The sequence below is a fragment of the Danio rerio genome, chromosome 14, assembly GCF_049306965.1.
Source record: "Danio rerio strain Tuebingen ecotype United States chromosome 14, GRCz12tu, whole genome shotgun sequence".
In the NCBI taxonomy this organism is placed as follows: domain Eukaryota; kingdom Metazoa; phylum Chordata; class Actinopteri; order Cypriniformes; family Danionidae; genus Danio; species Danio rerio.
The window spans coordinates 26,580,488-26,592,568 of NC_133189.1; the positions used below are offsets into that span (position 1 = coordinate 26,580,488).

The window sequence follows — 12,081 nt, forward strand, 5'->3', positions numbered from 1 at the left end:
TTCCATGCCCCCATACTGCATGTAACCCCAAACCATGATTTTTTCTTCACCAAACTTGACTAATATCTGTAAGAATCTTGGGTCCATGCAGGTTCCAGTAGGTCTTCTGCAGTATTTGTGATGATTGGAATGCAGTTCAACAGATGATTAATCAGATAAATCTACCTTCTGCCACTTTTCTAAACGATTAACTAGAAATCAAATTATTAATGGTTGCTCTTAAATTTAGGATCAATGACAAGACTTTTGTCAGGTTGTGTACAATCGTGATGTTTGCCCAAAACTTTGTTACTTTTTGTTACTGAAAAATCTTAGACTAGTTTAGGCAGTAGCCCTCCACTAACGAAATTGTTCACCCAAAAATGTTATTTATCCCATACTTTACTCACCCTTAAGTCATTCTCTCTGTACATGACTTTACTCTGTTGAAACACAGTTGGAGTAGTTTTACATTGGATGGCTTTTCCATCGGTCAAGTCAAGTCAGTTTTATTGTCAAGTATTATTGATCAACAGTACAGATTAAATTACAGTTCTCTCAGCCTACACCATGCTGTATAATGGTGTTGGGTATGGGCACCAAAAGATTAACATTTGTCTTATTTAAGACAATTTCAGTTTGTTTTGTAACAAAAATATTTATAATTTTTACATTATAAACAAATCACTGACTTCTGGCAGCTGCCAAATGTGCTTTAGACAACTTCTTGGTGGACCTTTAACTTGACAAAAGACACATTTAAAGGACAAATAAAACATTGCAAACAACTCAAGCTCTTCTTCTTTTCAATTCAATTCAATTCAATTCAGCTTTATTTGTATAGAGCTTTTACAATGTAGATTGTGTCAAAGCAGCCTCACATAAATGGTCATAGTAACTGGATCAGGGTAGTTTCTAGTGAAATCCCAAGACAACTTATTTTCCACTTTTAATTACCAGCATTTAGTTATCCTCATTCATCTACTCTAGCTGGGGCATCCGCTATGTCACACATCATACGTCAGTCAGATATCAGTCAAGTTGTTTAGAATGCCCCATTTGGCAGATGACTGAAGTCAGTAATTTAAGCTCATAATTTGCAAATAAGAAATGTTTTTGTTACAAAAACACATTGATCTGCTAAATAAGACATGCATTTACCCCCTAGCTGCATATAGGTTAGTTTTATGATAGAATAATATGCTTTTGGAAGCTTAAAAAGATGGGCAACTACCCAACACCATAATAAAGCATGGAAGAGCCAGAACGAAATTTAAAACTACCCCTACTGTGTATGTCTAAAAAAAGAAATCATATACACTGGGGTTGCCTTGAGGGTGAGTCAATTGTGGGATCATTCAAATTTTTGGTTATACGGTTCCTTTAGGCTCAACAGCAAGCAAGATGGGGTTTGTCTGGGGTTTATTTAAAATAGTTATATTTATTCTGCAAACAAGAAATTCTTGCATTTTGCATCTTGCAATTGTGATTGGTTTTGCTGTATTATGTTCTAAACAAAACAGAAAATTTGCATCTTCCACATTTTCTCTTAAACAATTCAACTTTTAGAGTGAGTCAATGATCAGGTGATTCACTTGTTAAGGCTTGACACCACCTGGTGGTTTAAGTTTCATCTGTATATTTATTCTGAATATGAAATGTTATATTTAGAACATTAATATTATAGCTTTATAAAGGCTATGTAATTGCAGTGTGAATACACTTGAATATTGGTGCATATAGGTCTATACTGTAAGAACCCAAAGACGTGACAGATGATTCTGAAATGATTTCCTTCTGAAACAATCTAATTCTCTATAATGTCTTCTCAGTTATTTCCTTTTCATACGACTTGACAAACGGTGACGTTAATTTTGAGCTTTGTGATGTCCCCCTGACGTCTTGTGGTATTAAAAAAGTCAAGATTTGATTTTTGCACTCACGTCAGATGAAATTACACGTTGGTCTTTACAGTATTGTGAAAAATGGTGACATAAGCCTCCAAACAAGTTTGTCTGCATTACAATTGATGTGCACATATAGCTTACATTCCTGCCTTCTGAAAGCACCTGTTCATTAGGTTTATCTTTTTATGAACTTTCAGTCCTTCATATGACTGACTGATGGATCCTTAAAATACACTAGACGCTTCTTTATTATTGCTATTTTACAATTTTTATAATAACTGGAACATCACTATGAAATAAAAAAGGAAAATGTAATATTAAATTAAAAATAATATTAAACAAAGACTTATATTTAAAGTCATTTTCTGGGATGCATTTGAAACAGTAAACAAGATTTCACATGAACACTGGAGTTTTTATTTTTCTTTTCCTTATTAGCTACAATGTGGTGTATGAACAAAGACTTTTAATTTTCAGTCAGCCAGCTCAAGCGCTTCAAGTAAACTGTCTTTCCATTACAAAATTACCACATTTTAGATCTAATCTCTTGAAAAATCTATGATCTTCACTGCCTGATAGATACAGTATATAGCCTACTATAAAGTGGGTCTCATCCCGGACAAGCATTGCTTAACTTAATGTATTTCAATTACATTACAACATCTATGTTATAAAAGCAAGCATATAAATGTGAAAATAGTCACATTAAGCTTTCACTGGAAGTTGGCTGAAAACACTAGCTGAATTGAAACCTTTGTTATTAGCGACACCTGAAGGCCGGAGGTCATTAAATGAACTGCAGCCAGCTGTGTTGGTCAGACTCACACGTGCACACGTAAATACTAAAGGGACTAAACGAGATGCAGTGCCCTAATATACTCGCTTTGATGTTATTTTCTTTTCGTGGATGTAAAAAACTCGCTTCTGACAAATTAGTAACGTTGGTGCTGCACCTCCCAATAAGAAAATAAAGACAACAAAAATGACGAGTGGGAAAATCAACTGGTCATGGTTATGTGGCAATGTTTGCTGTTGTTTACCAGTGACAAGTTGACAGACAAGGTAATTAAAATTCCACTGTAATGTTAGTTATGGGAAGTATATTTGAGACTACAGACTATCTGGCTGTGTGAGGCTACAATTCGAATTATTGGCATCTTTGTAAAGTAGCCTACTCAATCGTTCTGTAGGCATTATCCTGAACATAAGTATGATTTCTATGTCTAAGTGAAAAGAAGAGAAGCTTTCTGCTGCTTGCAAACTGTAAATGTCAGACAAACGTCCCATAAGAAAAAACCCAGTATGATGGTTATCTATTTTTTAAGGGATAGTTCATTCCAAAATTAAAATGTACTCTCCCTTAAGTGGTTTCAAACCTTTATGATTTTATTTCTTCTGTTGAACGCACAAACACAAAATGATATTGAAAAATGTTGGAAACCTGTAACAAGTGTCTTCAATATTTGTTTTTCCTACTATGGAAGTAGCTTCCAACATTTAGATTAGACAAAATAGATCATATATATATATATATATATATATATATATATATATATATATATATATATATATATATATATATATATATATATATATGAAAGATTTTATGCTTTGCTCCATTTATGCTTTGTTGCAAAATTTTCATACATTAAAAACATGATAACAAATATTAATAAATAAATACAAATAAATGTAATCAACAAATAAAAAAAAGTTATATAAATGCCCCTTGAAACTATTTTTTTTTTTTATTAATACAAATTATTATTGGAACTATGCAGCAACCTCCTGCTCTCCCCTGTGAAGCAAACATGGAAGTAACGGAAACGGCAATTCATTCTGCTAGTCCTGGCTCCATAATAGAGCAAGTTTCTATTGAGCCCACAGTTAAAATGGACAACTTTACAGCAGAAAAAAAGGTGTTTACAGCCTGGTACAAAGATTGATTTTGGTTCATATAGCTAAAATTACCCTTTATGAAAACTGTGAGGGGGTAAATTATTTTTATAACTCATTATTTATATGAAGTTATATCAAGTCTACGACGCAGTAGGTAGTGCTGTCGCCTCACAGCTAAAAGGTCGCTGGTTTGAGCCTCGACTGGGTCAGTTGGTGTTTCTATGTGGAGTTTGCATGCTCTCCCGTGTTTGCATTGGTTTCCTCTGGGTGCTCTGGTTTGCCCCCACAATCCAAAGACGTGCGGTATAGGTGAATTGGGTAGGCTAAATTGTCCGTAGTGTATGAGTGTGAATGAGTGTGTATGGATGTTTCCAAGAGATGGGTCGCAGCTGGAAGGGCAACCACTGCATTAAACATATGCTGGATAAATTGGCGGTTCATTCCACTTTGGCGACGTCAGATTAATAAAGGGATTAAGCCAAAATGAAAATTAATCTGTTGTGCATAATAAATGGCGTGGCCAAGTGAGTGACAGCTAGGTCTCGCTGGTCGCCAGCTCTTCACCTCAGCTGATTCCAGCTGATTATATACATCGCATTTTTGTTTTGTTTTTTGTGGCTTTAAACAGTCAGTTGCTTTTTGGAATTATTTCCTACAATTATCAGATGAAATGGCATGCTGTGTGCCCTTAATTGTGCTCACAAACCATTCACATGGCCTCCATTTTACAGGTGAGTGAAATTATATACTTAAACCATCTTTATTTGTTTTATTTAAGATCATTTATCATTTGTACTTTTCTTTAGACCTGTAATGCACTCCAGAATCCAACAGACCAATTAGCTGTAGACTCTAGAACAGTCATCTGAAACATTGTCATACAGTCCTTAGTAGCAAAGAATTCTGGGCCAGATTTGGCATAAAGCTGGGACACCAGCCATTCACCGGCACTGGCATACAGCATGTGAGCCAAACATTGCCCGGGTTTGGCAGAGGTGGCACCGTCTTTAAGGTGGCACACAAGATTTGGGCCAGATGTAAAACGTAGTATTTGACCCAGATTTTAAAAATTGATAAGTGGGCCACATGAGTTTGGCCAACCTTGACACAAATTTAAAATACATAAAATAATTTTTGAGTAAAAAAAAAATTCTACCAATCAGGTCACTTTGAGAAAAAGTCTGCCCATAGTGTGCCTAAAGCGCATCACTTCATGGGTTTATCAATTTCATTGCAATCGTGACACACCAATCTATCTGGCCCAGTTTAGGCCCAGTTATGAGTTATTAACTTGGCTGAGACTTGGCCCAGATATGGTCCATGTTTGGCCCTTGTCTGGAAGCCAGATTTGGTCCAGCCATGTATCGTAATTCACTGCGGCATGTGGGCCAAGCAAAACCTGATTGTGTGGGCCAGAGCTGGGCCAGAGAAATTTTGCTATGTGAGGTGTTATGCCTGGGTTTTATAAAACCTACAAAAGGTTCTGATTTGTGCACATAAAACACATAAACATTCCCTTAACTTTAGTTTTTGGTTATGTTTTTTATTTATTTATTAATAAATAATATTGTTTTGCAACTATAAAAAATGTTCACAGAACAAAAAATTTAAAACACCTAAAAAAAAAAAAATTGTATTCTATACTAATGTACTCTGTCAAACACTCAAAACATTGGGTCAAATATGGACAAACCTGGTGTTGGGTAATTTTTTTAAATTAAATTTTAATGACATTTTTTAACCCAACAGTTGAGTTTGGCCTTATACTGTATAGCCCAGCATTGTGTTACAATATTTTTTTTTACTAGTCTGAGAGTATATTATACAAATCCAATTTTAGCATTTAAACACAAATCTACATATATGTAGCCTGGACTTATATGAAAGAATTCACGTTTATTTCTATAAACATTTAAACAATTACATGTTTATCTCATCATTTAAATGTTTTTTGGAAATAAAAGCAAATTCCCTCACATGTGTCCAGGCTTTCGTCAGGGTAATGAGAACGATGTATCTGTAGTGAACATAAGAACGTACACAGTTAATAATGCGGACGGCTGCCCTGAGCTTGAGTATATTCTGCACACCGCTTTGATTAATGTAATTGGGTCACTGGAGTGCCTTTGAATCTTGATTTTCAGTTTTGATTCAGATTCTGTATCTGTGGCATGCACTGCTCTGACAGCATACCTTCACTTCAGACAGGTGTTTTTCCTATCAAGAGCGGTCAGGGGAGTTCTACAGGTGTTGACTCAACCCACTTTTCTCTCCCTCTCTTTTTCTCTCTCACTCACACTCTCTTTCTTTTTCTCCACACTTTTCTTTTTTAGTCTCACTCGTACAGGTGATGTGAGAGGCATACATTGCAGCTTCTTACCAAATTCCCCAAAACCCAGGATTTAAAGTGTCATGCAGGGAAAGTTTGGATTGGCTGAGACATCATGACCTGGACAAGCCCTTTGACCCTTTTTCAACGTGGCTGGACAAGGCACAGGGACCAGGACAGACCCATCAGGAAGGTGGTCTCCAACCTGCCCTTCGAAGACCTGAGGAAACGTGAACAACCGAACCGGCAGTATGAGGGCAACGCCATCAAAACCAACAAATACAGACTGTGGTCTTTCCTCCCCATGAACTTATTTGAGCAGTTCCACCGTTTGGCCAACATTTATTTTGTGGGCCTGGCCATCTTGAATTTCATCCCAGTGGTGAACGCGTTCCAGCCGGAGGTGGCTCTCATTCCCATTTGTATCATCCTGGCACTGACCGCTGTCAAGGATGGCTGGGAGGATTTCCGGCGGTACCAGACTGACCAACAGCTCAACAATATGCCCTGCTTCATATTCAGAAGGTAAACAGCTCACACATCACCAATAAAAGTCATTGATTGGTACTTTATTATAATCAGATTTACATGTTAAATGATTTCTTAAAATATATTATTGCATTGTCAGTTGAATTATTATATTATTATTATTATTATTTTATCATTATTAATATTATTATTATTGTTATAATTTTATCATTATTATTATTATTATTATTATTATTAAATAAGTTCAATTATTATTACTTCAAAGTCAAAGTAAGCCTTATTGTCAATTCAATGTTACTCTCAGACCCTGTAGGTGCATATAATATTAATACAAAAAGTAGAATTTTGCAATAAATACAATTACACATATAATGTAATCTAAAAATGTTTAGAAATTTTAAACAAAACAAATTGCACTTAAGGGCATATGGCAAGGAGTGCAAACCAGGTTGTGCAGATGCGAAACAGTATATAGTGCAAAAAAAACAAAAAAACAGTATGATGCAAAACAGTATAGTAAATATGATAAAGTGACAGTGTCTTAATGTGCAGGGAGGTAGTATGAGGTAACTAGCAGTCCAAGGTTACACAAAGCGATGTAGATGCAGATTATGTTTAAAACAAACACAAAAATGTACAGAATTACAGAATTAGTAAGTTCCATGAGCTATTTTCTACCATTGGATCAGCTTTGAAATCACAAGTTGCTGTATGTCAAATGCTAAGATGCTAAAAACATTTTTTTTAATGCTAATAGTGTAAATAATTTTTTATTTCTATAGTGGTTATAGATTGGAAATAGTCAAAACAACTTTACAAAGACAAAGACAACAGGCAATAAGGTTTCATGAAACAGTTCAGTTTATTAATCATTAGGCACATTGTTCAAAAGAAGGCAGTTTTTAATTCAGTTGCTTGTTCAATGATGATTCAGTTTAGTTCAATAAAAAGCTTATGTAATGCTCCAAGGACCACTCCACTTTTTATTTGCAAAGAGGCTCATAGAGTTAAACAGTTTAGTTTGACCATTTTTGAATTCATTCAGCTGATCTCTGGGTCTGACAGCCGCAATTTTAGCATTAGCTTAGCAGTAATCATTGAATTGGATTAGACCATAAGCCTCTAGCTCAAAAAACAATAATTTTCCTATTTAAAGCTTGACCTTTCTGTAGTTATAAAGACCAATGGAAAATTAAACGTTTAGTTTTCTAGGTCAATATGGCTAGAAATTATATCTCGCTCTAGTATCTTATCAGTTTTTCATCTAGTAGCTAGTTCAATGAGGATTCAGTTCAGTTTAATACAAAGCTTATGTAACGCTTATCGGAACACTCCACGTTTAGTTTTTTTTTGCAAAGAGGCTCATTTTACTTTTAAATCTAATCGGCCAATCTCTGGGTCTGGCATCTGCACTTTTAGCTTTAGCATTATAGAATTGGTTTAGACCATAAACATCTCATTTTAAAAAAGAGTTTAGATCATTTTCCTATTTAAATCAAGACCCTGTTGTAGTGACACAGTGTACTAAGACCAATGGAAAATTAAACGTTGCTATTTTCTAGGTCAATATCACTAAAAATTATGTCTCGTTTTGGCGTAATATCCTAGAAACTTGTTGCCATACCATGACTATATAACAGGAACGATGATATTACACAGTGCTGTTACCTATATGGGAACTACTTTTAAGCACTGCATAAAATAACATCATTGTTGATCCAAATTTTTGGATGCACCAGAATGAGTGTATTTCCTAGCCATATTGACCTGGAAATTAACATTTTTCATTGGTCTTAGTAAACAATGTATTTAGAGAAGAGTCGAGCTTTAAATAGTAAAATATAAATCCAATAAAAATCCAATTCAATGATTTACGCTAAGCTAAAAGTGCTACCGCCAGACCCAAAGATAGGCTGAATACATTTAAAAATGGTAAAACTCAACTGTTTACCTCTAGGTGACTTGTAAAATGGGCTAATTTCCAAAAAAGTGGAGTGTTTCTTATATTGATTCATTCACATATACTGTAATGGATATGTATTGAGAATGTAGATAAAAAAATCATTAGGTCTGTGCATTCTCTGTTAGGTGCTATACATCAGAAAATGGGTTTTGATTTCAATAGGGTTCATGAACGCAAAGTTGCTTGTGACAATATAGTGACTAAGTCGAGTGCCTCTCTGTGCTCTTTCTCGCCTCTCCACATCCCTCTCATTCTCTCACTCTCCTTCTCCCCATGTTTCTGTGAGCTCTGTCGTGGTGCAGAGACTCGCTTGAATTTGTGTTTCACTTCATCTGTGTTTCGAAACCCCATGGGAATTTTTGACCTAGAAATAAAATTTGTGTGGGAGATTTTTTTCCCTTCTTTTTGAAGAGCCTCACAATGTCTTGCATCCAACGCATTGTGTGCATTTTGACGAGATCCTCATGATTGTGTTGCATCAGAGGGGTAGACAGAGAGGCATGGTTTAGATCTATTTTAAAACGACTGAATAGCTGGTGGGGAAGAAATAAAATGAGTAATTCACCACACTTGAGAGGTGGAAGGACTGAGAGGCTACGGGTTAGAGAGAGAGAGAAGAGAGAGAGAGATTTCGCAGCAGTCACAGGTACACCCTGAGATATATTTTTACTTCCAAAAGAGATTCCAAATCCATCACTTATTGCTATGGTTACTTAGTCTCTTTCATTTTTATTTGGAGCTAAGCCACTGCTCCATTTTGTGAGTCCCAGAGTGTTTCCATAGAGGGGGAGACCAGGTGGTCCAGAAGCACACGGGCAGGAACGGGCTCAGGTCAGTCCGAAAAACTCAAACCCACTGCTGTCCTGACATGACTGTCATGCCCAGAGGGGGTGTTAGAAAAACCTACTCCTGCAATATGTGTTTTGCTGTTGTTTTAACCATGTCTTAGGCAGCTGGGTTATTTTGTATTCAGAAATAACAGGCAAAACTTTGCATAATGCCAACCGGAAATCTAAATCTATTTATTTGTTGTGCATAAGTTCATGCTATACGAAATAAAATGTGTGTGGCTAACTAGACTTTTATCAAAATGAACGCACAATGGAGAGACATTATGGAGAATATATTGGAGCACTTTGCAGCCTATATATAAATTTTAATCATATACACTCACCGCCACTTTATTAGGTACACCTTACTAATACCAGGTTGGATGTCCTTTTGCCTTCAGAACTGCCTTAATCCTTCATGGCATAGATTCAACAAGATACTGGAAATATTCCTGAGATTTTGGTCCATATTGACATGATAGCATCACACAGTTGTTGCAGATTTGTCAGCTCATGTGAATGATGTGATGTGAATCTCCCGTTTCACCACATGCCAAAGGTGCTCTATTGGATTGAGATATTGTGACTGGAGGCCATTTGAGTACAGTGAACTCATTATCATGTTGGAGAAATCTGAGGTGATTCATGCTTTATGACATGAGACGTTATCCTGCTGGAAGTAGCCATCAGAAGATGGGTACACTGTGGTCATAAAGGGATGGACATGGTCGGCAACAATGCGCCCACAGAACTGCCGCTCACTGGATATTTTCTATTTTTTTGCAACATTCCCTGTAAACCCTAGAGATGGTTGTGCGTGAAAATCTCAGTTGATCAGCAGTTTCTGAAATTCTCAGACCAGCCCGTCTGACAACAACAAACATGCCAGTGTTCAAAGTCACTTAAATCACCTTTTTTCCCCATTCTGATGCTCGGTTTGAACTGCAGAAGATCGTCTTGACCATTTTCTACATACCTAAATGCATTGAGTTGCTGTCATGTGATTAGCTGATTTGAAATTTGCGTTAACAAGCAGCTGGACAGCTGAACCTAATAAAGTGGCTGGTGAGTGTATATGCATTGTGCAAACTATATACGGATAGAAGAAGGACATAATCCATACTGAAAGAACTATTTTCTTGTACTGTGTTTTTGTTTTGTTTACAAGTAGAAATATCTAAATATATATTGTCAAATCGCAATCCATTTACTGAGAAACACAAATAAAATGAAAGAGTTTGTGCTTAAAACAGGCAAATAATAACTGCAGGCTGGTTAAAAAAATATTTCACATAGAATATATATTTTTTTCTCCAGGTATTTTTTAATAAAAAAGCAGGACATTTTTTTATAGGTATCTAAATCTCAAATCTGGTATAAATAAACTCCTTTTAAATTGTACAGTATTGACACCAATAGAAATAACCATCAATGACCATTCAACTTTTGAATAACTGTCTACTTGTGTAAATGATGGCTCAGTTCTCAGAATAAGGTTTACTGGTATACAGTAAGTGATGTAGGGATTGGTGCAGTATATGCAGAGTCTTGAATTTCCAGACATTACATTTCAGATCATATTCAATACTTTCTGAGGCAGAAAGCACAATGCCATCCTCCCAACTTCTTCTGCTGATCTGTGGAGTTGCCATATCACTGTGTGATTGAAAAAAGTTAATACGCTTTCTATCACTGCTCTATAGAACTGAAGTCTTTCGGTCTTTGATACCTCAAACTTTTTGAGCTGTCATGGGAAGAAGAGCCTTTGGTGAGCTTTTTTGATGATGCAAGTTCTTTCAGCTCAAGGTTGTTAGCACAGCACTATTCAGTGAGAGATGAGACCTCATTCCTGCATCCCTAACTGTGAACAGATCAACCGGTGCAGCTTTTTGTTGGCATGACTGTATTAAACGCTATATGAGCTACAGAGGACGCTTGGATAGGTTACAGTTTCTCATAAGTTAAAAATACTGTTTCATTTGAATTTTCTGTGAATGTGTGGCTTCTGATTCATTAGCTGCAATTAGGTGATGATAAGCACTTTGGTAGGCTGCTTTATTGTTAAGCTTTGAAGCCTTTGCAAGTCTTTAGTTTGGAACCAGTAGTGCAGAGCATGTACAGTATTACATTTTATTATTTTATTTTAGTTATTATATGATTTCACTTAAAAGGATCATTCACCCAATAATGTAGATTTACTCACCTCAAGTGGTTTCAAAGCTTTATACGTTTCTTTATTTTGTTGGACACTAAGTAGAATTTTTTTTAACTGGCTACCAATTTTCAGCTTTCTTTAAAACATCTTATTTAGTGTTCAACAATAAAAAACTTAATTGTTTCAGGGTTTCAGCATTTTTCTAAATATCTTCTTTTATGTTCAACAGAATAAAGAAAGCCAAACAGGTTTGGAACAAGTAAGTATTGAGAAAATGATGAGTTTTAATGTTTTAAATCTCAAAAGCTAAATTTTAGGCCTTAACGTCTTAAATCTACTGGAATATTGTGTTGTAGGTTTTAAAAATTGTTTTAATCTTAATTTTTCTTATGTATAGCTACCCAATCTAACCATTAACACCCATACAATAACCAACAATCCCAGTTCCAGTAAAACTTTTGATAGGGCAAGTGAAAATCTTTTCCAACTGGAATATTCAAACAAAATCCTTAAAAGCATCTGTAAGTCTA

General features: G+C 35.6%; 1 protein-coding gene across 1 annotated transcript in view; it reads left to right on the forward strand.

Moving 5' to 3' along the window:
• Positions 1–6,122: 6,122 nt before the first annotated feature.
• The window catches only part of atp10b (ATPase phospholipid transporting 10B), a 66,205-nt gene continuing 60,246 nt past the window's right edge, over positions 6,123–12,081 (forward strand). Inside the window, exon 1 of the mRNA XM_017359117.3 lies at positions 6,123–6,639. Within this exon, the coding sequence (XP_017214606.1) occupies positions 6,230–6,639 (410 nt within the window). The 5' untranslated portion in view covers positions 6,123–6,229. The remainder of the gene's footprint in view (positions 6,640–12,081) is intronic.